Consider the following 27,031-nt stretch of genomic DNA (forward strand, 5'->3'; position numbering starts at 1 on the left):
AAACTGCTCATGGTACCCAGACTCTTCCCAATTTTCATCACTTTATGTTCTTTGGGCCTCTAAATGAGTAAAAAGAAAAAGCAAGTGTTCATCACACAGTTGTATCCTATCTCTGCCCAGCTGCAGGACAAGTACTCCAGAAGTGGGACAGCCTGTTTCTTAATGGAAGACAGGGATTCCTGGGACTCCACTGATGAAGAGGTTATGAACAGACCCTGCTTGCAGGCTAAGAGGCAACTGTATCAGCTCATCGAAGAGGTAGGTACTCTCAACAGCAGGAACAAGAATTTTCAGACCTTCAAGTCTTGAAATTGGCATTTTGCAAATGAAGAAACCAAGTTCCAAAGTATTTAGGTGATTTTCCCCAGTGTGGTGCTCTCTCTGATATTCGATGGCAGGTAAAACACTGGCTTTAGACAGCTACCTCCTACAGATAAACCTTTGCATTTACTCTGCGAACACAGGCACAGATAGCATGTGTGTTCAAGGCTGCCCAGTGGTTTTCTGTTTGTCTGTTTTTACTTAGAAGACAAAAGAGGCCAAATGATGATGTTTTCTATTCTTCCCACATGACTGATCTCTAAAATTAAATACACACTTCTTTTCTGTGTGCATGTGCAGAAGAGAGGAGATGAGGGAACGAGAGATACCTTGAGAAGTTGAAGGTGAGGTTATCTCAATTCATTGTCAACAATGATAAGTTAGGAAAGATGCATCTGTTGGTGGGAGTTGCTTTGCTGAGATCTCTGGCAGAAAGCTTGGTTGGCTAACCAAGTTCATTTTTCTGTATGTGGTTAACTGATTTTACTTTTAGATGAAGTCAAATCAGTTCCTCCTCTGCCTGCTTCCTTCTTAGGAAGACGGCATTTACAAACATTTGCCTTCTGCCTTCCTGAAAAGGTCAGATGGAAGCAATGATATTAAAAATACTCTGCAAACTAAGAGGCTCCCTACATGAGATCAGCATCTAAGGATATAGTGGGAAATCCCGGTACGGGAGGAGGCTGAGCTTCAGACACACTCGGGAGGCTCCTGCTTGTTCCATGGAAACAGTGTGCCCTGAGCTGCAGTAGGGGACTTGAGCAGCATTCACAGCAGAGTCCAGACAGCACCGGAATGTGGTCGCTGTGTCACATGAACTGGTCTTCCAACTTGGCTTTGTGTGAACACTCTCTGGTTGGGTGACATTACCAACAGCTGTGTAGAAAGAGCTGTGAAGGTGACTGTACAGGAGGCCGAGGAAAAGCCCAGGCTTTGAACAGATCTGGAGGAACCTCAGACGTGGGAATGCCAAAGCCTTTGGCTAATGGGCTTCAGTGAGCCATCGGGAAGAGAGACTTGAAAAAGGGTTGCAATCTGGAGGCTGATGTTGGTTCTCCTCCTGCCTGGGGGCTGCCTCCCTGCGGCCCATGAAGTCAAGAGGGGCAGGAGACTAGAAGTGTGCCTGGAATGGCAGGAGAGAAGTGTTCAGGGATCACACACCCAGGGAACAGCTGATGGATAGTTTACCTTTAATTCCAGAGAACAAAGGTTATATACCCGTAGCAGAGTGGATGGGGGACTCCAAGAATAGGTGTACAAAATCAGTTAGAACTAGGCACTTCAAGGATGCTTTATTTGCATTGTACAGCACGTTCCTTTCATAAGAATAGAGATTTAGTACCTAATTAAGATATAGGCACAGGGAGGGGAGAGCTAGCAGGGAGCTGTGTCAGAGGCCATACATCAAATGGGGTTAGGAGAGTCTGTGTCTAAAGACAGGCAGAGATCAGGGGACCCCGCCAAGTGGAGGGAGTTCTGCCTTTAACACTGAGTTCATGATGGCTATCCAGTCCAGGCAAGAACTGCAACCTCAACCAGCAGGGTACTTCCAACAGGCAGAGGTGCTAGCAGGCGCAAGGGCCAGCAGAGGAGAAGATATAAGGGAATTAATAATGATGGCCATTTCTATGTCACTTTCCACTAATTCCCTCTCCTCCCAGACTCTTCCTGAATAACTAGAGTACAGAGAAACTGGGAGGTAGGGGGCATAGAGCAGGCGGATGTGAGTGTGTATGTGAGAAGAAACCCATATTCTGCTTAAGCACAATATGCCTTCTATTTCCTGTAAACATCTATGCATTTTGAATAATATTCCATTGAAATTCTGAGAGCAGCTCCCAAGGAAGGAATCATTGTTATGCTTTTAAACACACACTTTCAAACAGATAAAGCAGTTGCAGGTCAGACCAGCTATGTAACTTAAGCCTTCTTAAAGAGCTATAGAGGAAAGTTTTGACTCATGTCACCTGACCTACTTGTAGACATTCTTATAGAACGATTCCTTCTCTGTCACTTGCTTTCTTCTTCCTTCTATCCCTACCTCCATTTCCTTTCCTTCCTTTCTCTCTCTCCCTTCTTTACCTCTCTCCCTCCTCTGTCCTTCTTTCCTGCCTGTCCTAGAATGAGATACAGAAAACAGAGAACAGAGAGGTGAGTGTTCAAATCCACCAGTACCCCTTGTCCCTTCTCTAGAGCCTATGGGACCAACTCAAGTGAATGCTCACACACAGCTGAGGGGAGGGGAGAGGGTTGAAGCAGAGAAGAGACAGAAAGCTTCTACTTTATGCTGTAGGAACAACAGCTGCTGTGCTTCTGACATTTGCAGTGATGGCATAGATATCAAGAGTGACAGAGGATGAAAGAAGGGGGTTCAAAAGTCATAATGATTTGAGCCAGGCTCTGCTCCCCAAATAGAAAGACTCAGTGTTCTCTTTCACACTTGTTTTCTCATTGGTTACCACAAAAGAGGGGTCATGAGACGTTTAACAAGGTGTGGTACTTTGGTATCGTTTCTTTGGGCATGAACTTAGCATTATCAAAAATAGGGAAAAAAATGGTGGTGCCAAAGTCAGACATTTATAAAGTAAGCATATCTCTAGGCATCATGAGAGAGGGCATTGTGTCTTACTTGTATCCTATGGGTCAGGTCTATAAAATTGCTCCAGCTGCTGGGCTCAGTCATACACACACACACACATACAGCACACATGTTCCACACAGAGAGAAGGGTCATGGTGATCATCAGCTTCCTGGAGGCCTGGATGGCTGACCTAAGCAGTAGCTGTGCCTTTCCTTCTTAGCTGCTCCAAGTGTCAATCAGAACTTTCAGACTGCCTTTTGATTATGGTATCTTAAGATCCATCCCAGGTCCCCCACAACACCACAACATGATTGGATAAAAGAAAAGTTTTTATTGATTGTAGAAATGTCCTGTTCCATATCAGAAAGAAAAATTTAAAAGCGTGTGTCTTCTGTTTTTAGAGGCATTAACAATCTTTATCCAATACTATTTGTAGGTGTCTTTGAGAACCTTTGAGGAAACCCTTTCGACAGTTCAAGGTAATACTATTTTTTGTTATTTTTATTTGCTACTGTCTACTTCATAAGCTAAATAGTTCTCCAGTTTCTCCCTGATCCCATTCCAATTAGGACTTCTGCCCACAAACTATCTTAACCTATTTATTGATTTTCTTTCTCTTGCACTGAGGACTGGAAAGCTTGGGATTAACTTCATGGCCTACTCATGGTCACAAGTTTAGCTTTCCTTTATCTTATTTTTCTTTCTCATATGCACTCTTTTTTTACTACAAATTCTTCACTCATTTAATTCTTTTGCTTTCTAATATCCTATAAATAAACCACCTTTAAGTATTATTTAGAAGTTGGCAGGAAGTAAAATGGATAAAATTCTTCAAAAATTACCCATCTTCTTTGCCTCTGACCACAAGGCCCTTCTTCACCCAAAAGCCCCTCACTTTGTCACACCTCCCCAGCAAACTACCTACCTACTCACAATCTCATCTGTGGTTTCTGCTGGAGACCACATGCTCACCATCCTGTCGATGGTCAGCAGCTGTTTCTTTACTCCCCATCTCACTGTATTTTTGCCAGGCTTATATAGCCTTCCATCTGGCTCTTTCTCTCCTGGCCCCTCTCGCCTCTGACCCCTCTCACTCCTGCCCCCTCTCACTCCTGCCCCCTCTCACCCCTGGCCATTCTCGCTCCATCATGGCTCTTATGCTCACAGAAGTGTCTCCTGGGCACATTTCTAAGTAAGTTACTTCTATTACTTTGATTGTCTCATTGTGTCTTTAAATATATTTTTATTCATGTACTGTTTTCTCTTCCACCACATTGCAGTAACTGTGAAGAGACAATTTGCCAAGTCTTAATGACATTCTTCACAGGCTAGAAAAGATGATCTTAAAGCTCATATTGAAGCGTGTAAGATCCCACATAGCCAGAGCAATCCTGAACATAGAGAATGATACTGGTGGTATCACAATATCTGATTTCAGGTTATACTACAGAACCATAACAACAAAACATCTTGGCATTGATGTAAGAATGGACAAGTAGATCACTGAAATAGAACAAAGGAAGCAGTCATAACCCACAGAGCTACAGACACCTGATTTTTGAAAACAGTGTCAGAAATACACTTTGGATAGAAGTCTCTCCAACAAATGATGAGCACATACACATACAGAACTGCAAAACTAGATAAACAAGTTAAGATGGATCAAAGACCTTAATGTAAAATTTGAAACTCTGAGCTGGGTGTAGTGGTGCACGCCTGTCATCCCAGTCATCGAGGAGGCAGAGACAGGCAGATCTCTGTGAGTTCAAGGCCAGCCTGGTCTACAAAGGGAGTCCAGGACAGCCAAGCCTTCACAGAAAAACCCTGTCTTAAAAAACAAAACAAAACAGAACAAAACAAAACAAAACAAAAAACTTGAAACTCTGAAACTGTCAGAGAAAAGAAGATACAAACACAGACAAGGGTCTTCTGAAAAAAGCTCCATTTGTACAGATACCATAAACTGACAAATGAGACTTCATGAAATTAAAGCGCTCTGTACAGCAAATGATATAGTTTACTGAAGGAATAGACAGCCTGAAAGATGGGAAGAAATCTTTGCTAGTTATAAATAAGACAGAGGGTTAATATCTAGAGTGCACACTTCACACACGAACACACACACACAAGCATAAACTTGGAGCATACAACAAGAACTCATATAATCTGGTCAATAAATGAACAGGCAGTTCTCAAAAGATGAACCACAATTTCCAATAACACATGAAATAAATATTCAACCTCAGAAGCCTTTAGAGAAACATAAACTCAAACCCTGGCATTTCATCTCACCCCAGTCAAATGGTAGTTAAAGTAAGTGCTGGTGAAGACGAGAACAAAAGGGAACTCTTACGTACCACTGATAGAGATGTGGAATAGGCCTGCCAGGATGCAAACAAGTATGGCGCCACTAACCTTCCACATGACCCAGTGTATATAAAGGACAGTAAATCAAGATACCACAGAGTCACCTGCATGTTGCTGTGTAGTATAGCCCTATTTAAAAATAGGTGAAATGTGGCACCAATCTAGGTGTCCTGTGGCAGAGAAGTGGAGAAAAAAATGTGGAATACACACAATGGAATTTTTCAACTAAAAAAGAAAAAAGTTACATCATTTGCAGCAAAATGGATACAAGTACAGATATTAAATTAAGCCCATCTCAGAAAGAAAACTATTTCATGCCTTTTCTATTTTTTTAGATTATGTTCTCCATTTATTTTAATGTAAACATAATGTCCTTTTTAAAAAAAATCAAATTTGAATTTTTTGTACTGTTTTCTATTTTTTAATATATTTTTATTACTATTTATTCACTTTGTATCCCAGATGTAGCCCCACCCTCATCCCCTCCCAATCCCACCCTCCCTCCCTGCCTCCCTCATCTCCTTCTATGACCCTTCCCCAGTCCACTGGTAGTGGAGGACCTCCTCCTCTTCCATCTGACCCTAGCCTATCAGGTCTCATCAGGACTGTCTTTCATAGTCTTTCTCTGTGGGCTGGTCAGGCTACTCCCCTCTCAGGCAGAGGTGATCAAAGAGCCAGCCATTGCGTTCATGTCAGAGACAGTGCCTGCTCCCTTACTAAGGAGCCCATTTGGAGAATGAGCTGCTACGGGTTACCTGTGTGCAAGGGGTTATCTCCATGAATGGTTCTTGGTTAGGGTGTCAGTCTCAGAAAAGGCCCCTAGGCCCAGATTTATTGATTCTGTTGTTCTCCTTGTGGAGCTCCAGACCCTTCCAGGTCTTTCTATTTCCCCCTTCTTTCATAAGATTCCCTGCACTCTGCCCAAAGTTTGGCTATGAGTCTCAGCATCTGCTTTATTACCCTGCTGAGTAGAGTTTTTCTGAGGCCCTCTGTGGTAGGCTCCTGTCTTGTTCCTTATTTTCACCTTCTTCTGATGTCTATCCCATTTGCCTTTCTGAATGAAGATTGAGCATCTTATCCAGAGTCCTCCTTCTTGCTTAGCTTCTTCAGGTGTACAGATTTTAGTATGATTAGACATTAGTATATTATATGTCTAATATCCACTTATAAGTGAGTATATACCATATGTGTTTTTCTGCTTCTGGGATAGCTCACTCAGGATGATCTTTTCTAGTTCCCACCATTTGCCTGCAAATTTCATGATTTCCTTGTTTTTAATTGCTGAGTAGTATTCCATTGTGTAAATGTACCACAATGTTTGTATTCATTCCTCAACTGAGGGACATCTGGGTTGTTTCCAGGTTCTGGCTATTATGAATAAAGCGGCTATGAACATGGTTGAGCAAATGTCCTTGTTGTGTACTTGGGCATCTTTTGGATATATGCCTAGGAGTGGTATAGCTGGATCTTGAGGTAGCACTATTCCTAATTATCTGAGAAAACGCCAGATTGATTTCCAAAGTTGTTGTACAAGTTTACATTCCCACCAGCAATGGAGGAGAGTTCCCCTTTCTCCACATCCTCTTCAGCATGTGTTGTCACTTGAGCTTTTAATCTTAGACATTCTGATGGATGTAATGTGAAATCTCAGGGTCGTTTTGATTTTCATTTCCCTGGTGACTAAGGACATTGGGCATTTCTTTAAGTGTTTCTCTGTCATTTGATATGTCTCTGTTGAGAATTCTCTGTTTAGCTCTGTACCCTATTTTTTAATTGGATTACTTGATTTGTTGCTATGTAACTTCTTGAGTTCTTTATATATTCTGGATATCAGCCTTCTATCAGATATAAGGTTGGTGAAGATCCTATCCCGATCCATAAGCTGTCGGGTTTTTGTTTGTTTGCTTGCTTTGTTTTTCTGATGACAGTGTCCTTTGCTTTACAGAAGCTCTTCAGTTTCATGAGGTACCATTTACTGATTGTTGATCTTAGAGCCTGTGCATTGGTGTTCTGTTCAGGAAGTTGTCTCCTGTGCCAATGAGCTCAAGACTCTTTCCCACTTTTTCTTCTAGCAAGTTAAGTGTGTCTGGTTTTATGTTGAAGTCTTCCATCCACTTGGACTTTAGTTTTGTGCAGGGTGATAAGTATGTATCTATTTGCATTTTCTACATGTAGATATCCAGTTAGACCAGCACCATTTGTTGTAGATGCTATCGTTTTTCCATTGTATGGTTTTTGGCATCTTTGTCAAAAATCAGGTGTCCATAAGTGTGTGGGTTTATTTCTGGGTCTTTTAATCGATTTCACTGATCCACCAAAAACTGCCAGTACAATGCAGTTTTTATTACTGTTGCTCTAGAGTACAGCTTGAGATCAGGGATGGAGATACCTCCAGAAGATCTTTGATTGTAGATGATTGTTTTAGCAAATCTGGGTTTCTTGTTATTCCATATAAAGTTGAGAATTTTCCTTTCATGGTCTATACAGAATTGTTTTGGTAATTTGATGGGAATTGCATTGAATCTGTAGATTGCTTTTGGTAAGATGCATGGGAGATCTTTCCATCTTCTGATATCTTCTATTTCTTTCTTCAGAGACTGGAAATTTTTTTCATACAGGTCTTTGACTTGCTTGGTTAGGGTCACACCAAGGTACTTTATGTCCTTTGTGGCTATTGTGAAGGTTGTTGTACCCTAATTTCTTCTCAGCCCCATTTTTCTTCTGTATACAGGAGGGCTACTGAATTTTTTCAGTTAATTTTGTATCCTGCCACTTTGCTGAAGGTGTTTATCATCTGTAGGAGTTCCCTGGTAGAATTTTTGGGGCCACTCATGTATACTATCATATCACCTGCAAATAGTCATACTTTGACTTCTTTTCCAAGTTGAATCCCTTTGATCTCCTTTATTTGTCTTATTGCTCTAGCTAGGACTTCAAGAACTATGTTGGAGAGTGGGCTCTCTGCATTCTACATGCTTTTTCTTATGTGTGGATCCTAGATTTTATGAAAATACAGATTTATGTATGTATATATGGCATGAAAACAGAAGTAAAACCGTCTATGAAACAAAGGAACTACAGGAGGAGGGAAGTAGGAAGAAGGGGTCAGGGAATGGTTTAATATGCTCACTGTGCAGTGTGTGTTTGTGTGGAAATGTTCTTATGGAACACAGAACCATTGCACCATGAAAAATGAATACTGTAATAAGAAAATTCAAGCTTAAAAGTTTTGCTCTCAAGTCTAGGCTTTTCTATAGGCTTAGAATGATCTCAAATGCAAACAGGAGTTGTCTGTTTACTATTTAAAAGCAAAACATTAAAGGGTTAAGCACAAGAAAGGCACGGATCAAGTGACAGGTGAGGTCAGTGGGGAGGGGACACATCAACCATGACAGTTGAGCATTCTGAGACCAATTGTATTTGACTGCAGCTCCACATCACATTTACTCTTTAACATCCTCCCAACACGAGGCTACTCTTATGAATCTACTCTTATGAATGTGCCCACTCCAGTAGCCATGTCAGCATTGGAATGCCTTCACATGCATGTTGTATAATAAACACACACACACACACACACACACACACACACACTGCCTCTAGTGCTATTGCTTCTATTAAAGTTGTCCTTTAAAATCAGCGAGACGCTGGGCACTGACAGCACTTTTGAGGTAGAAGGAGGAGGACCATAAGTTCAAAGATAAGCTCAGCTACAAAGGAAATTTGAGGCCACCTTTAATTATATGAGACCCTGCCTCAAGAGAGTTGGAGAGATAGCCCAGTGGGTAAGAGCCCTTGCTCTGCAGACAGCTGAAGTCAGATTCCAGCACTCACATACAAGGCCGCACAGATGTGCTATTAGAGTTATAAGGGGAGGAGACAGGCAGCCCACAGCAAGGTTTCAGGCTCCAAAGTGGAGAGTCAGACAGAGAAAGACACCTGACATCCTCCTTTGATCTCTGCACATGGGTACCTGATGCATGCAGCATCCATAGAAACATATAGCTCTCTCTCTCACACACACATGCACACAAAGAAAGCAGGATAAAGATCTTCCATGATCTTATCTCCCCTCCCCCCAGTCATCATGGGTATCGTAAAAAATAATCAAATTATGGATAGAAATTTGTCCATCTTCTGTGGAAATAAGGATGGAAGCTCCTCAAAAATCTTAACATGGACCAGTCATACAATCCAGTTACATCACTCCTGAAACTATACCCGAAGGAGTCAAAGTTGAACTCCAGTAGTGATCCCTGTGCATCCCGGTGTTCACTGCTGCACTGTTCATGAAAGCCCATCAGGGGATCAGCCTCGGTGCACATCAGCGGATGGAGGAAGAGCAGGTGTTACATGGACACAGTGGACTGTTACACATGGAGAACACACCTCTGTCATTTGCAGGGAAATGGGTGGATCTGGAGACTCTGTGTCAAGCAAAAATAAAACAAACTCAGAAAACCTACAGGTTTTTCTCCCATGTGTGGAAGCTAGGTTGATAGAGCGAGAAGGAGAAGGTGACAGACAGACAGACAAAGGGCTGAGAAAAAAGAAGGGAAAGCATTTGGGAAGAAGAAGGATTCAACAGGAAGAGGAGAACAATCCAGAGAGTAATGAGGAGTCAATATGATCAAATATATCTTGTACATGTGCTAAAAATGTCATAACGAAAGTAGAAGCGTGGAGCTGAGAGGTTCTCAGGTGTGCCGAGCGCAGAGAGAGGTTGAGAGTGGAGATGAGCAAGCCAGACTCCATCTGGGAGCTGAGAGGATGTAGCCAAACCAAGATGGGAGACCTCAGTCCAGGACGAACTGAAAGCCCCCCCGGAACACTCCTGCTGGCTGGATCTCTGCCTCTTCATTCTTTTCCACTTGTTTTGGTTTTCTTCGCTTTCCTCTAGCCCTGACTGCTTTCTTGCGTTGTCAATAATGTGGTTGCTGGTGGTTGCATGGCTATGGTTTGTGCCACCTCTTGAGGCCAGGTGGATGTAAGTGATCTGTGCTACGTACATGGGGGCCATGTTGTTATCTGAGATCTGTTCTGCTGCCTTGGGCCGTATTAATGTCTAGGGTCCATGTTGCCAACAGAGGCCATGGTGGATGTTTGTGGTCTGTGCTGCTGCTTGAAGCCATGTTGATGTTTGTGGCTTGTGTCTCCATCAACAGCCATGATATTGTCTGTGGTCCTGCTGTTGCCGAGGCCAGTGTTGATGTCCACGGTCCATGCTGCCGCCAGAGACTATGTGGATGTCTGTGATCTGTGCTGCTGCTAGAGGCCATGTAGATGTTTGTGGTGCTTGCTGTCATCTGTGCTGCTGCTGACTATAAAGGGCAAGGAAATGTCTTTTGCAGTATTGATGGCTGCAGACTCATGGATGAGAGAGACGTAGAAAGCTTCTGTGACAGCTTCTGCCCCTAACCCCCACATCCCGCAAAGAGAAACAGTCTAGACAGGAAGCTATTGAAGATAATAGGGATGCTGAAGTGTACCTCTCCACAGATGATGGTTTTGGTGGGGGTGGGGCTGGGCCAGGACTCAGTTTTCTTTAAGGAGCTGGCCAATGGGAGCTTGATATGCTCCAGCATGTATATGGGTGACACAAACTGGATTGGGTATTTTTCCCTTCTTTTTTTTTTTTTTTTTCTTTTTTTGAGATGGGGAGGTCACAAGGGTGGGGAAATGGACCTGGGAGGACCGGAAAGTCAGCGTTGTGGGGTGCATTATGTGAAATTCTCAAATAATCAATAAAAACATTATGTTTGGGGGAGGGGAGGAATGTGGTTTCTGGAGTGAATCCTAAAGGCTACTACAGACTTCTTAAGTAAAATAGAGTTGCCAGCGGCAGAGTTCTAAACCACCAACTTTCCCTCTTAAGACCTTGACCTCCCTAAAATAGTGTGTTTCAAACCTGTTTGAAATTTTTTAATTAATATGATTGCAGCCAGATTATATTATATATTATGTATATACATATATGCATATGTGTATGTATTTTTTAAATAATGTCTGTAATTCAGTGGAATTCTATGTGGAAGGTACTCATCTGACAGCCTCACTAATAGCCAGGCATCATTTTGGATACAGCAGTAAATAACAGAAAACAAAGAAATAAACAAACTCCAAACTTATCTTTATAAAGCTTACTTTCTTGAATATTGTTGTTTAAAAATACACTATTTTAAAAGAAGTTATCTTCTAGGGTTAGGCAGCTAGCATTTCCTCAGATAGGTCACAGTACCAAAGCAGCTATTGTAAGTACTTTAGGAAGGGGTTCTCCTTCATCCTAAGACTTTGATAATTAGAAATTGGTTCCTGTTGGTTTTAGTGCTATTCAGTGTATGAGAACTGGCTTAACCATTCGAGGGTGTTTCCTTTTCTCTTATAATTAAGTCATAAAATTTGGCAAACTGTTATCAGTTATGTCTTTGGGATATTGTTGCATTTTCTTGGGCAGTTTTTGTGGACAGTAAAGCTGAAGCATTTATATTGGGAACAGGACCAGGGCAGCACTGATTTTACCAGACTATCACAGGATTCGTGCTGCTTACTAATCTTCTCTAATAAACAGTAAATGATATCACTGAAAAGAAATGTCATAACAAAAATCATTACTCTATACAATTAATATACGCTAATAAAAGACAGGAAAGTGGGAGGAAAACTGTGTGCAGGGTCTGTTGTCAAAAGAGAGAGTGTTAAAATGAAACACATTATTTTATATACACGCTAATAAAATGAAGGAAAAGGAGAACATCTTTGCACCGTTTATAGACCTCTGGGACCTGGGGGAATAGAGCAGCAGAAGGCAGGACGCACACTTAAGTCCTTTCCCCACTTCTCCGGCAGATCTGCTCAGCAGCGACTCTCTAGCTATTTAGCCATCTGTCCATCTTCCCCCACTCTCCATTCAGCTACTCCTCTCCTCCCACATCCATTCTATCAAGTTTCTTGGAAGCTCAGGAGACCTTTGCACTAAGAAGAAAAACTTGGCTTTTCAAAATAACAGGAACAACATTGTAACTAATACCAGATAAACAGATTATCATTCATTGGCCCTCTATGAAATCTGACTTCCTACTTTTTTGCTTCCTGAGCTCACCACAGGATGGACCACTGCGTTCAACCTGGTAACTTGGTTAGCAGCTCCAGCTTTTCTCCCTGTACCCAACAAACCAGACCTTGACATAAGTCGGCCTGAAGCACGACACATTTCTTCACACCTTCCAGTAGTGCATCTTGTAAAGGCAACCTAAGTCTTGTGTTCTTTGTTTCCTTTCAAGTCAGACCTGTGCTTCTCCAGGTCTGTCTTCTGCCCTGGGCCTTGGCTTTAGCTGTCCGGAAACATCTCTCTTCTATCACCACAGACCCCAGGCCTGACCATCTTTACCCTTTATCTGCACAACTCCATTTCTTGATTATTGGTGATCTTTCTTCTTGTCCCTAAATGGGTGCTTGGATAGACGAGGGTGGTACCCTGGCTTACAGGAATAACTGACTGGATGTCTAAATGTCAACTCCTTAGCAAACCCTGCCCTGACCTCCGCTCTCCAATAAACAGGACTCCGTTCCTCCTCTGCTTGTGTGTTACCCCTTACCGCTACGTCTCATAAATAAGTATTTCATTTTCCAATTGGTGTCTCAAAAATATAGTAAGTTCCTTAAGGACTCAGTGGAATCAATGGTTCATCTATATAGCTCTGTATAGTGTGGTATGATTTCTTGTCCTTGCCAATATTTGTTTGTTCATGGAACATAATTTATCTTAAGCAAGTATAAGCAGAAATGGGGATTTGAAGCTAATTTTTTACGAGACATTATTGCATAGGACTTATTTTGTGCGTGTGGGCCTGTTTGCATGCTTTGGTTGGGCAGAAGAGTTTGCCACGTGCCTTCCTCTAAGTGTCTGCCTATTCCCTTAGCGGCTAGGCTGCCAGCCAGCCAGCCCCAGCTCTCCTCTTGTCTCCATTTATTACCCCCATCCCCCGCCCTCTGCTCTCTCCTGGGGACACAGCAGGTGCTGGTAGTGCCTGGGTTTTTAGGTGGGCCCTGAGGACCCAAACTCAGATCCTCATGTTTGCCCCGGAACTGGACTTAGAGACAATTGTGAGTTGACGTGTAGGTGGGCTCAAACCGAGGTCTCCTGCGATAGCCGCCAGCATTCTTAACCCCTGAGCCACCTCTGAGCCACCTCTCCAGCCCCACTATATGGGCTGTTTCATGCAACACAGGATCAGGTTGGGAAGGTCCTATGCTCAGGACACCTGGTCGGACACAACTGTGTGAGCAGGGCAGTGTATTTGAGAGGTATTTTGACAAGTGCTGATGTTTCTCTGTCATGTGTCTTTCAGAAAAGCAGCTAAGTATTCCTCCCGCGCCCAGAGGTGGAAGGCCTCAGAGAGTGGCAGCTCACATCACTGGGATCAATCGGAGAAGCAACTCAGCCATAATTCCACGTAGGATCACGAGGGCTGGGGCGGGGGCTGGCAGCAGGTTCGGGTGGGGTTGACGCCTACCATTTGTGAGGCTCTGGAATTATTCCAAGTAGTTTCTTTTTAACTTTCATCTGAAATAGTTTTATGACTATAAGTGCTCAATAATGATCAAGTGTCAGACGACTGTTTTGAGAAGGAAAATGACACACAAGGGGCTTGCTAACTCTGCTATCGAAGGCCTTAGGAAAAGTGTACATGAGAGATCATTGCTCCCAGATTCCCATTGGCAACCTTTTTAGCTGCTGTTGCTGTTTCTTGCACCTTCTCTACTCTTTTTCTTCTCCTTTTTCATTGAAACAGTGGCTCATGGAGTCCTGGCTGGATTTGAACTCCAGATCCTTCTGTCTCAGGCTCTCAAGGGCAGGGATGGTAGCACCACTACACTCAGCCTTTTTTTCTTCACCTGTAAAGTAATTCTCTCTCTATCTCTCTCCTCTCTCTATCTGTACTCTCCCTCTCTCTCTTCTTCCCCCCTCCTTCTCCCTTTTCCTTCTCTCTTCCCTTTCCATTTGTATCAACTCTTCCTTCTCAAAGTTTCAAATCCGCAGCCCTTGTCCCCACCATAATTAAATCCACAGCATTTATTTTCACCACAAGGCACTAGAGCTCCCACCACAGGGACACTTTTGACACAGGGAACTGCCAACCCTTGCTATGTATACGTGTGGCATAGCTGGCAAATGAGGTACTGAAAGTGGAGGGATTGACAAAAGCTCAAAATGACACAGGAGCCTCCCAATCTTGATGCAACCAGCCTTTGTAATCCATGTCAGATTAAATGGGTAAGAAATGGGATATCGGATCCACATGGTGTACAATCATGATAACAATGCTGACTGTGCTGAGGGGCTGAGGATCTGCTTACTTCTATGCAAACTTCCTCCTCCTGTTAACGGTTTCTCTCATCCTCATGTAGTTTCCAAGGACGGAAAGACCTTGGGCCAGAAGATAGGGTCCTGGGAGTCATCGAGGAAAGGGCATTCATTCCTCAACCACGTGCACTTGAGAAACGGAGAGCTGGTCATCCAGGAGCAAGGCCTTTACTATATCTATTCCCAAACATACTTCCGATTTCAGGAGGCTGAGGCAGTGTCCGAGACAGTCCCAAAGGACGGAGTGAGGAACAAGCAGATGGTGCAGTACATCTACAAATATACCAGCTACCCAGACCCCATAATACTGATGAAGAGCGCCAGGAACAGCTGCTGGTCCAGAGACGCAGAGTACGGACTCTACTCCATCTATCAGGGGGGGCTGTTCGAGCTTAAGGAAAACGACAGGATTTTTGTTTCTGTGACGAATGAGCATTTGATGGACCTGGACCAAGAAGCTAGTTTTTTTGGAGCCTTTCTAATTAACTAAATGACCTGCAAAGATCAAACACAGCTCTCAAATGCCCAGCAATATCTTAAGTTGAATACATGCCCAGAAGTGACTGAACTGGTGGGGGTATGGCTTGGCTGCAGAACCCTTGGGACAGATGTGACAAAAAAAGTCGGCTGGAATCAAGCAGCCCAAACGCCCAGCCATAGACACTTTCAGTGTTTATGAAAAGAACCTGCTTATGACATCACTACACATGTTCGTTGCTCTACCTGGTGCCATGTTGCAGAGATCTAGAAGGTTTTTGATATCTAAGTATTTATGCAACAATTGACAAATTTTGCCTTTGTTATCTGGGTCATGGGTGTTCAATGGGCTGTGTGAAAACAAGGACAGCTATAAATGCAGGCCAGCATAAAAATCACAGACTCTGTCACCTAAAACATTACAGAGAGAGAGCCAGAGAGCGACTGAGCAAGCGAGAGAGAGAGCGAGACAGAGAGTGGGTGAAAGTGTGTGTGTGTATTTGTGTGAGTGTGTTTTTTTTTTTTAAATCGTATCTGATTATGTGTTTCTCAAGTGTGAATTCTTAAATGACAACATTATGTCCCATCATCAATGAGTATCTGGCCCAAAGAATGAATGAAAACTCCAGGCGATGAATGAAGCAGCCAAGAAAGGTGCCTGCAAAGCCATTGAAGCCTGGCTGCCCCAGCCTGCTGGGGCTCAGATTTTCCTGCCACATGTAGAGTTGGAGGGGACCTTGCGTGGCTCTCAGTCTTTGGTACCTCCTTCTTGACATGCTCCCAGACCTCGTTTGCTTGTCATTTGTTTTGAGGCCGGTATCCCAGGCTGGCCTATGGTGATCTGTAACCGGGCAGCCTCCTGCCTCCAGGATATGCTGAGATGATGGTTTATGCCACCCTGCCTGGCTCATGCAGAGCTAGGCTTCTTGAATGCCTGGTAACGTCTCTACCACTGAGCCACTTTCCAGCCCTGTTCCTGTCTTTTCTGAATGAAGTGTTTTCCTGTGTTTTGGAAGTGCACAATATTCAGCCAAGAGTTTGCCTTGAGCTTTAGGATCAAGTTTGAGCTAGCCTGAATGTGCTTGTCCTGCCCAGAAGGTAGCTGTTATCCCAGTCTTCTGGCTCTTACATCTGTCTGTTCCTTCTGCCAAGATGTTTTGTAGACCTTAGCTAAAGGGATGTGATACAGTTTTGTTCATTTTTTTGTTTTGTTTTGTTTTGGTTTTGGTTTTTTGGATGTCTATGCCTGGAGTTTCATTGTAGTAACACAAGATTGACTAAAACCAAAGGGCAGCAAACCCCCAAAAGGACCCATATGATGTATTTTATTGAACCAGTTTTTTTTTTGTTGTTGTTGTTTTGTTTGTTTGTTTGTTTTGGTTGGTTGGTTTTTAGGCTTTTTTGGTTGCTGGAGAGATAGCTTAGATGTAAACAGCACTGGTTGCTCTTCCAGAGAATCTAGGTTCAATTCTCAGCCCTCACATAATGATTAAGAATGGTAACTCTAGTTGTAGGGGATCTGACTCCTTCTTCTGGCCTCTGCAGGCAATGCATGTACACGGTGCACAGACACACAATCAGACAAAATATTCATACACATACAAATATGTCTTTCAAAAAAACTTATTTGAATTTAAGGTTATGGATAGCTGTTACTTTCGATACTCCTTATGTTTTTTTTTTTTTCATGACTCCATCAAGGTCTTATAAAATAGCACATAGACTCCACAGCTACCATTTTAAAGTTTTCCTTCTCTGACTAGAATATAGGCATTGTAATAGTGAAACACATTTAGCCTTGCCTGCAACCATATTCCTAATATTTAGTAAGGAACTTACATGTAATTTCTATATAAAATACATCTATGTATTCGTAAGTAATAATAATAACCATATGGGAAAATGTTGATGTCAAATAATGAAGGAGAAAACTTGAAAGTTCAAGAAAAGGCATTTGCCAAAAATCCTGAAAACCTGAGTTTGATCCTTGGGATTACATAGTGGTAGGAGAGACCCCATTCCTACAAGCTGTCCTCTGACCTCCACACACGTGTTTTGGGACACACACACACTCCAGATGTGAGGGTAGAAGGAAGACAATAAAGGAAGAGGAAAGACGAAGGGAAGAAAGGAGAAGAAAGAAGGAAATGATAAAGTACATTTTCACTAAATGCCAAGTCAGATTTAACAATGTGCGCAAACACACAAGAATGGTATAAAAACAGGAAAAGGTAGGAAGGGCCGGGTGGGAGGAGGGTAGAGAGACAGAGGAGTGGAGGGCACTGAACCATGATATGTGTGAAGGTTTCATAAGAAATCCGTTATTTTGCATACTAACCAGAAACATTAATTAACAACAAAATTAACATAAAATAGTTTAAAACAGTAAAAACATTCGTTGCACACTGCACATTGAGTGACTAGATCACAGCAATTGTACCACCAGGTTGTTCTCTGTCACCTGTCACAACATCTTAATGACAACGGTCTTCTCTGCCACTCACTGGTCTTTCTGTTTTGACTCCTAAAGTGGGATTGTGGAGTCAATTTAACTTTGGGAGGAGGCAGGGATGAGAACCAAGCCCAGGGTCTTGCTCCCAATAGGCATGTACCCCACACTGAGTGACACCTCAGCCTAAACGAAACAACTAAGTGCTGTTTTTAATTCCTGGTCTCTTAAGTCATCACCGAAGAGAAAATTCATAGTATTTTTTTCTGTTTGGTAGGCAGGCAAGTGAAATGGTATCAGATTTCTAATTTTTGTGTTGAACACAGACATTCTTTGTTTGCTGTTTCCATATGGTCCACAAGCCATGGTCCCTGGGGTGACGCTACTTCATAATCTCCCACAGAGCATTTTGTAATGCCCATGCCTAGATTCAACCACAAACCAACAGGATCAGAATCTTGGAGTGGAGCCCAGGGATCTTTTTTGTGTGTGTGCATTTTAATTTCCTCAAGTAATTAGCAGGCCGCCTGCAGGACACAATTTACCAAAGTGTCAAATGCTGTGATTTAGAAATTAAATATTTAAGAATGCAACATACCCAGACAACCATGATTAGATGTTCAAAGATTTAATTCATGGGCAATATTAAACTCCATGACTTGTTTAAACAAGCATGCCTGCATATTTTTTCCTTCTGCCAAAATATAAAGCCTCTGACTGCAGGAAGCAACCGTGGAGAGAATATTTTAGAATGATAACTTCCTGGACAATTGTGAGGAGCCATTTTTTTTAAAGACATGAATTCTTATCTGTTTGAAAAGGAATAATTACTACTGGTGGGGGGCGGGGGAAAGGACCAGGCCCTGTTTTTGTCTTATTGAGTTCCAGCCCAACAAACCATCTGACCTGAAGAATAAAATTAAAGTGCCACTCTGGCCTAATCAGCCTGGGGAACCTGGGCATTTTAAGCAGCAATGATCCCAGAAGAGAGGTCAACTTTGCTGTTTTGGAGCAGAAGTGTCAAGGCAAAAGTTTTTTGTTATTGTTTTTCAGACCAAATGGGGCCACCTTACTGTCACACACCGTGAGTGCCACCAGGTGGCGAAGTTCCCTTAACTTCCTCAGAGTCAAGTCCTTTAAAGGTGTGTGCATAAGTCTTCAAATCCTCTGGTTTAAAAACAAGAACGAAAGCCAAGATCAATGGTTTACCTGTAGGCAACTGGAACTACAGACAAAAAATAAGCTTGCATACACGGTTGGAGCTCCAGGTTGAGGCTGGGTCTGTGAGGAGTGTTTGTTTATTTGTTTGTTTGGTGTTGTTTTCTTTTGAGACATTGTAGCTCCTGAGTGTCCTGAAACTCGCTTTGTGGACCAGGCTGTCTTAGAACTCAAAGATTTGCCTGCTTCTGCCTCCAGAGTGCTTGGACTAAAGGCGTACACCACCATGCCCTGTCCTAATTGTTTTTGTGTTGAGTTCTAGGCCATACTGGTCTTTCTTTTTAACAGCCAGCCCCTAGAAAGCCATACTGATGTCAACACTGAAAATGGCCTAGGTACGAAGGAAGACACGGGGTTCTGATTCTTCCTATTTTTGTGAAAAATGAGTGCACAGAACAGCTGAGATCACAAAATATATAACCTCTAGATTTTGCATAACCTAGTTTCAATACAGAGAGTTACAGGCTTCCTTCAAGGGTAAGTTTAGATTCTGTGTTAAGAATTTGAGGTGTGTTGTTTGCTTGCTTTTTCGTTTTTAAGTGAAACACAATTTGAGTCAACTTTTCTAAATTCTCTTTGCTTCCAAGGGCTCTGTGAAGCCAGGGGTGTTGACAACGTGGCTTTTGCCCTCTCTCCAGTTACTGTAGATTGTGGCCTTCCCCGCCCGATCACTACCTACTCTACTTCTGGGGATTTGAACCCAGCTTCTCATGCTTGTGCCAAAACTGCTCCCCCACCGAACCTTCTCCCCAGACCAATCACTATTACGTGGGTTTTTGTTTGTTTGTTTGCCTGTTTTGTTCTTTGGCAAATCAATTCAGTTCTGTAATTTCCTTCCAAGTATTATTTTAACTGTTTCCTATAATTTAGCATATAACAGTTTCATTATCAGTGTCAGAAATTTTGAATTACCACCTTTGTTCTTAAAGAATTAAATCTATATTTTCAGTTGTGAGACAAGAAAATCTTAAAGAGAATTTTTCTCTTTCTTTTTCCCTTTCTTTTTTCCTTCCTTCCTTCCTTCCTTCCTTCCTTCCTTCCTTCCTTCCTTCCTTTCTTTTTTCTTTCAAGTTGATAGCAGCAAAGCCAGAAAGTAAATTAACTATGATGATGATGATTATTATTTCAAATGTAAAAATATTGTAAATTCTGAAATACACACACACACACACACACACACACACACACACACACACACGTTCCTTTGAATTTCACCTTAATAAAAACAGAAGTCCATGCACCCACCACACTTTTTTTTCTCTTTTCTTTCAGCCCATGTAGAGCTGCCCTGTAAAGTACAATCCCCCCTTTTTTTTGTCTGATAAGACTGATGATTCCGATTTCCAGTGTTTTATATCTTTTTCTTACATCTGTTCTTTACACCTTTGGGCTCTTCTGAATTATACAGTGCTGAAACACTTTGTCATCAGTCTGAGGATCTCTGCATTTAATCAGTGAATTTAACCCATTTGCACTTATTGTAAAAACTGTAATATAGGAGCTCATTTATATATCTTTGCTTTTTATTTAGTTTTCACTGTTTACTTTTTACTCATTTTCCTATCTTCCACAGGATAATCTTAATGCACTTAATTAATTTCTTGTTGCTATAATAAAATGCCTTGACAAAAACACCTTAAGGGAGAAAGAGTTTAGTTAATAGTCTAAGGGTCTAGCCCATAATTCCGGGGAAGTCACAGAGGCAAGAGCTTTTGAGAACTGGCCACATTACATCCACAGTTAAGAACAGAAAACAGTGAATTAAGGCATATTTGATAGTTTTCATTCACTTTCTTTTTTTTTATTTTTATTTTTATTTTTATATAGTCCAGGATCCTAGCACAGGGAATGGTGCAGCTGATATGGACGGGTCGCACATTAATTAACATAATTAAGATAATTCCTCCCGGACATTCTTAGAGGCCCTTCTTCCAGGTGATTCTAGATTATTTGAAGTTGACAATTAAAACTATCACATTTAACTTTACAACTCAAGGTTTAGTTTTTAAAATTTTTATTTTTTTAACTTCCTTTTGATTCTTTCTGGGTTTCATATTATGCAACACAATCCCATTCTTCTCCCCATCCCTTTGTACCTGCTGTCTGCTCTTACAACCTCTCCCCAAAAACAAAAATAAAAAAAAAAAAACAAACCAAACAAAATAAAGCATAGAAAACATTTCATCCTGGAAGCTGTAGTGTGCCACACTGTGTCCCACACGCTACCCTTTTTGTGCACACATGTTTACTTGTAAGTGTTCATTGCAATGGGTCATGGGTCTGCTTTGAGGCCTCTGGCTTCTGTTGCACTATCACGGGATCCCCACTGGGCCCCCTCTCAAGATATCCTGTTGTTTCCCTGTGTCATGGAGATTCTGCAGCTTTGAATCTACAAGACAGGCCCTTTCACATGCTCCAGCAGTTCAGGTAGATTTTGGGGTGGGCCAGCTCAAAGCTCTGGCACTAAGCCTAGTGGTAGCAGAGTTGGTCATCTCACCAGCTCCTCCCACACCTAGACCACTAGAGCAAGCTCTCCAGCACCGCCCCAGCTAGCTCACCCACTGCTGCATCCAGCAAGGGGCAGGGCCAACTCTCCCACTCTCCCACCCTTGAGGCTGGCTCACCTCCTGTGCCTTCTCCATCACTGTGTTGCCCAGATGAGGTTCAGGGTCTTCTCTCCCAAATGCTGTAGTCAGTGAGGGTCAGGCCAGCTCTCCCACCTGCCTCAGGTGATGAGAAAAAGGTAAAGCGTTGTTGTTGTTGTAATATCTGATAATTCTGTCTTACAAGACCAATAAATGGTTAAGTTCATTTCTCCATCTAAGTTTAAATGTTATTAACCTTTGAATCTCTGACTCTTATCTACCTACACCAAACAAATGAAAAACTTTTGCAAGTTTCTTGTTTTTCACTGCAGCATCTCCATATTTGTATCGAAACCATTAGGTTTTAGTGATGTTGTTATTGCTATGGAGGTATTGCTTGCTTACATTTTAACACACAAGTTATCCCTGAAAGCCAGTGCAATAGATTTCTACATGGTCTTGACCTTACACCATCATGGAATTGGCACTGCAGATTTCTTTCACTGAACTCAGAGGAAAAGAAACAACTCTGTGAGATCTTTTTCAACCCACCTCTCCTCTGTGACCCAGGTGCTCTCTTGAAACCGTTCCCTCATCCCAGACCTGAGCAAGCATTATCACAAAGAAAGCACCTCTTATACTCCTATTGGTTTCAGAATATGGTTCACATCATCAGTCTCTTTACTAACCATGAGACATGGCAGTAAGGACCAGATTAGGAGGCAGAGTCAGGGATCTGTGTTAGTTGCTATCTTGTTTGAAACTGTGAATCTCATTTATGTTCTTCACAAACTTATTAGTAGACAAGAGAGACTACATGTACAAAATGTTCTTAAAAAAACACATTACATAAATCTGTGATGCATTATAGAGAGTTATTTCTTTTCCTCTTAAATTTTAAATGGGTAAGGAATTTGGAGTGAAGAACATGTTAACTATTTCATTATAGCAATTTTGAACTATTTTCAGCTGGCAGACTTTAAGGCAAGAGTTATATTCATGACTAAAGTATTAGAAAAAGCTTTTTTACTTCCTTCCCTATTTAAAATTGTAATTTGATTTTTTTTTAAACAAATGGACTAAAGAATATAACACATGAAGGGCTGGGGACTGGAGAAGTTCAATGTGAGTGCATTTTCCTCTCCTATGTTTCATTGACAACAAACTTCAAGGAGAAAATTGCTACACATATTACATGTACTTGAACACGAACACAGACTTCATTAGGAAGATGATAACTAAGACCTTCATCTCCTCATTATGTTATTTGTCCTAGTACAGGTTGTCTTTATAACCAGGAAAAGGCCTGGTTATAAAAGATATAGAACATTCATGCTTTTGGTAACTTTCCTTGTTGCTATGACAGGCAACAAGAAAGGAAGGGTTTATTTTGTCTGCAAATTAGGGGATAGGCAAAGAACTCATGGAGGTGCCTGGTTGACCAGTTGTCCCACTGAGGCAGCTAGTCACATTGTTCCCAGAGTCAGGAGGAAAGGAGTGACAAACGCTCTCATCCAGCCCTGTCCTCCTTTATTACACAGCCTGGGATTCCAGTCTGTGGCATGACACCACCCTCCTTTAGGGTGGACCGTCCAACTTCAGTGAACTTAACCTAGAAAAATCTCTCACAGCAGCGCTCAGAGATTTATTCCCAGGGTGATTTTATATTCTGTCAAATTGTCAAGGCTGACCATCACAGTAAAAATGAGAAAAATTCTACTTAATCTTAAGAAAATAGAAGTATTTATGTGCCCTTCCACATACTCTTTCGTTAAAGAACTAAACCAAGTAAGTATAAAAACATACTATAGTCTGTAATTTTCCATAAATTACTACTGAATTAAATGCAGACAGTATTTTTTTGGAAATTATGGAAGATGGTTTTCTACATTCTTCACATGTAATGAGATAGCAAACACATTATTCTTTGTAATAATATGATAGAAAATTATGTTTTTATATAATAACATAAATAATATAGACATAATAAGATATATATTATAAATTATATAGATATAATAATTTTGGGGTCTCAAAATGGTATTTCATTAAAAATAATAAATTGACCATCACTAAGAAAGAGACATTTTTTATTTGGACTAGGTGGGACTTGAACTCACAGTGATCCACCTACCTGCTTCTGCCTTTCAAGTGCTGGATTACAGGCATGTGCCACCACGTGTAGTCTAAGCCCTTTTTTCTTTTTTTAGAACCCTAGAAACTCTCCATCTTATCCTGTTCTTTAAGGAATTTGAAAATATTAATCCTCATCATCCTCATCCTCATCACTACTATTATGGATATGCTTGGGTCAATTCTCTGCTTCTAATGTGGTTTCCAGAGAGAGAGAGAGAGAGGTTGTCAGACTTGTCTGGCAAGTACCTTTGCTCACTGAACCCCATCATAAAGACTTTTTAAAAACATATTAATAACTTAAATATTTTCTGTTTGTAAAGATGAGGCACAAAAAATAAGGCCATTAGATGGGCAGTGATGGCTCATGCCTTTTGCCCCAGCACTCGGGAGGCAGAGGCAGGCAGATCTCTGTGAGTACGAGGCCAGCCTGTTCTACAGAGTGAGTCCAGGACAGCCAAGGATACACAGATAAACTGTCTTGAAAAAGAAAACAACACAAAAAAGAAAACAAAACAACAAACAAACAAACAAAAAATAAGCCAGTTTACCTAGAACTGGTTCTGGCATTTTACTTAACTGAATCAAAGCTTTGGTGGGGAGTGGGCATTGAAACAAAATCTCATGTAATCTAGCTGGACTCAAGCTCCTAACCTTTTTGCCGCAGAATTCCTAAGGGCTGAGACTGTGAATGTGCACCACTGTGCCTGACAGTTTTAATAATCCTTGGCTCAAGTTTTAAACTGATTGATTTAACAATCTATAGCTAATTTGTGCAAGATGTAGAAAACATCTGGCTTATTCATGAATCGGGTCTGATATCTCAAAGTCAGCCTGTAGCCATCTGCTCTGTAAAATTCCATAGAGTTAGTCCCCTGTGCACACTGTGCGTGGAGGGAGACTGTCGCCAGAGCTGTTAGGGTCAAGGCCCCCCTGTCCCCCACTTGCAACCCTAACAAGTTTGACCTGCCCACCTATCCTCGACAGCCAATGAAACAAACATTGGAGAAAAATTTATTCAGTATGGCCACTTGGAAGAGCAATGGGTGTCCATTTAGGGGGTCCAGAGAGAAGGCTTAGGTTTAATGTAGAGAGCAAGAATTACACATAACTGAACAACCCTGGTCACGTGGAGCTTCTGACCACCGTCTAGGCTCCAGTCTCTCCTGTAAGGTGGTCTGACACAGTGAGAAAGTATGACATTTCTTCCCCAGAGACATGTTCTTCCTCTGGCTAACTCCATGTGTCCAGTCTCTTCCTTCTCCCTGAATGAGGTATGTTTCTTAGGAAATTCCACTACCTTGGGGTTCATTGTCTCTGTAGTCCGATTGCCAAAGGGTAAGCCCCAGTGTCTCTTAGCATAGCTTCATCCCTGCCAAGGCGGTTACAAAAATCAGAAATAAAGGCAGTGTGCTGCTCCTCCTTAACCTGCTTAGACAGGCGGAGAGGCCTGGGTACAGTTAGCCCACAGCAGCTTAGGAGTAAGTGCTCGCTTGGCGTTATTCCAGCATAACCAGCAGAAGGCCTCGTTCAACTGGCTCTAATAGCGCAGAAAGCCCGAAGTGGGACAACTGGCTTTATCATGCTGGGGCTCCTCGCCAGTGTTGAGGAAGGCACTCTTCATTTCTCCATGTGCTTTGCTCTCTCTGCTGGCTTTTGATGGCAGGATGCTGACAGCTGTTTCAAGCACCTCACTGCATGAAAAAGGCTCTTTGGATTATCTTTTTGTGAAGGAGAGAACTTCCTCAACAGTTGCAATTCAGAATTATAGACAGGCCCATTTCTAATCTTTCATTGTCAAGGAGAATGGCATTGGGACTGGCTTACATGAATCAAGGCAACCCTTCCTTGATTAGTAGAGGAAGGAGCCAAGCATTTCTTTCTTTCTTTCTTTCTTTCTTTCTTTCTTTCTTTCTTTCTTTCTTTCTTTCTTTCTTTCTTTCTTGGGTTTTTTGTTTGTATGTTTGTTTGTTTGCTTGTTTTGTGTTTTGCTTTTTGTTTTTCAAGACAGGGTTTCTCTGTATAGCCTTGGCTGTACTGGATTCACTTTGTACTCCAGGCTAGCCTCGAACTCACAATTTATTTTGTGTGTATGAGTGCTCTGTTTTCATACACACCAGAAGAGAGAATCAGATTCTATTAGAAATGGTTGTGAGCCACCATGTGGTTGCTGCAAACTGAACTCAGGACCTCTAGAAGAGCAGCCGGCGCTCATAATTGCTGACCCATCTCTCCAGCCCCAGAGCCAAGCATTTTTAACGTGCTCTCCCTCTGATGCCGTGACAAAAAGCCACATATTGATAAAAATCCACTTAGAGAGAAAGTTTATTTTTGCTCAGAATTGCAGGTTCCTGCTCACTGTAGCAGGAAAGTCAAGGTGGAATAAACTTAAAGCAGTTGGCCACATCTCATCCAAAGTCGAGAGCAGAGAGAATGAACGCATGCATGCTTGGAACTCAGCTAGATTTCTCTCTCTACTAGTATACACTCTTGATCCCTAAGCCAAGGAATGGTGCTGCTCATCCTCAGGTTGGGTCTTTCCACCTCAGGTCAGGTAACCGAGACAGTCACCACAAGCCAACCTCATCTAGGCAAGCTCTGAGACTATCTTCCCAGAAGTCAATAAAACTAAGCACCACCCGTGTGCACTCTCTTAATAAAGACCCAGCCCCGGGCCCTGCTTGCAGGAAGGATGAGTGGAAGCAGTTTCTGCACGGCAGTACTCCAAAAGTCAGATGGAAACCAAAGAGGAAACGGTTCCCAAAGGCGGGTGACCCTTCCGGTCATCTGCTTTGTAGAAGAGAATCAAATTAAGAACAACTGTTTCTTTTTTTCTGATTTACTAAGTCAGCTTCAAGCCCTGGTCTATTTTCAAGGAAAGATTAAATAGGGTTATTATGCTTCTTAAAAGAGGCAGGAAACTCTACCTGGAAGAGACAGCGCTTCTGTATTGTATGTGTAACTGAAAGCAATTTTGGAGAAAATATAATTAATTGAAGCAACTCGATGTGCTCAGCTTTCCATTCACAGAAAGACCATCTCTGCTGGGCTCATGTAGGACGATTCATCATTAGTCACAGGAAATCCAGTGAGAATGGTTCCCAGGGTGTAATGGAAGTTTTGGTTTCCTTATAAACTCAGGTATGTTATGTCAACATGTTTTCGTTATAATCCCAAGTGTGGGATTTTAGTTTGTTCACAGCTGATTATTGCCTAGTGCAGGGGTGTGGTCTTTGCCAGCTGGAGTTAGTTTAATTATGAGGACTTTGAAGGGTATAAATATGATAGCTCAGAGGAAGAAGCTACGGCCGCTTGGAGGAGGTGGAGGAAGAGCGCTTGCTTCGTTTGCTGGCCTGCTGGGTACCTGGACTTCTGGATTTCCTGATGACGGGTATTGGCATTGCCCCCAAAAGAATTCTATGACCTTACCCAGCAGGAAGAAGTAAAGAGGGCTACATCCCCTTTCCCTTCCAACCTTCTTCTCCTATTTGGGATTGGGTTGGAAGGGAGATACAAACTTTAAGGAACCCCCAGAT

General features: G+C 42.1%; 1 protein-coding gene across 1 annotated transcript in view; it reads left to right on the forward strand.

Annotated features, from left to right (window-relative positions):
• Tnfsf10 (TNF superfamily member 10) overlaps positions 1-21,558 on the forward strand; it is a 29,248-nt gene extending 7,690 nt beyond the window's left edge. Inside the window, exons 2-5 of the mRNA XM_055626151.1 lie at positions 121-258; positions 3,339-3,381; positions 13,618-13,722; positions 14,678-21,558. Coding sequence (XP_055482126.1) covers positions 121-258; positions 3,339-3,381; positions 13,618-13,722; positions 14,678-15,123 — 732 coding nt within the window. The 3' untranslated portion in view covers positions 15,124-21,558. The remainder of the gene's footprint in view (positions 1-120; positions 259-3,338; positions 3,382-13,617; positions 13,723-14,677) is intronic.
• The last annotated feature ends 5,473 nt before the right edge of the window (positions 21,559-27,031 follow it).

The sequence above is a fragment of the Psammomys obesus genome, unplaced genomic scaffold (assembly GCF_907164565.1).
Source record: "Psammomys obesus unplaced genomic scaffold, mPsaObe1.curated_primary_1811, whole genome shotgun sequence".
Taxonomy (NCBI): Eukaryota; Metazoa; Chordata; class Mammalia; order Rodentia; family Muridae; genus Psammomys; species Psammomys obesus.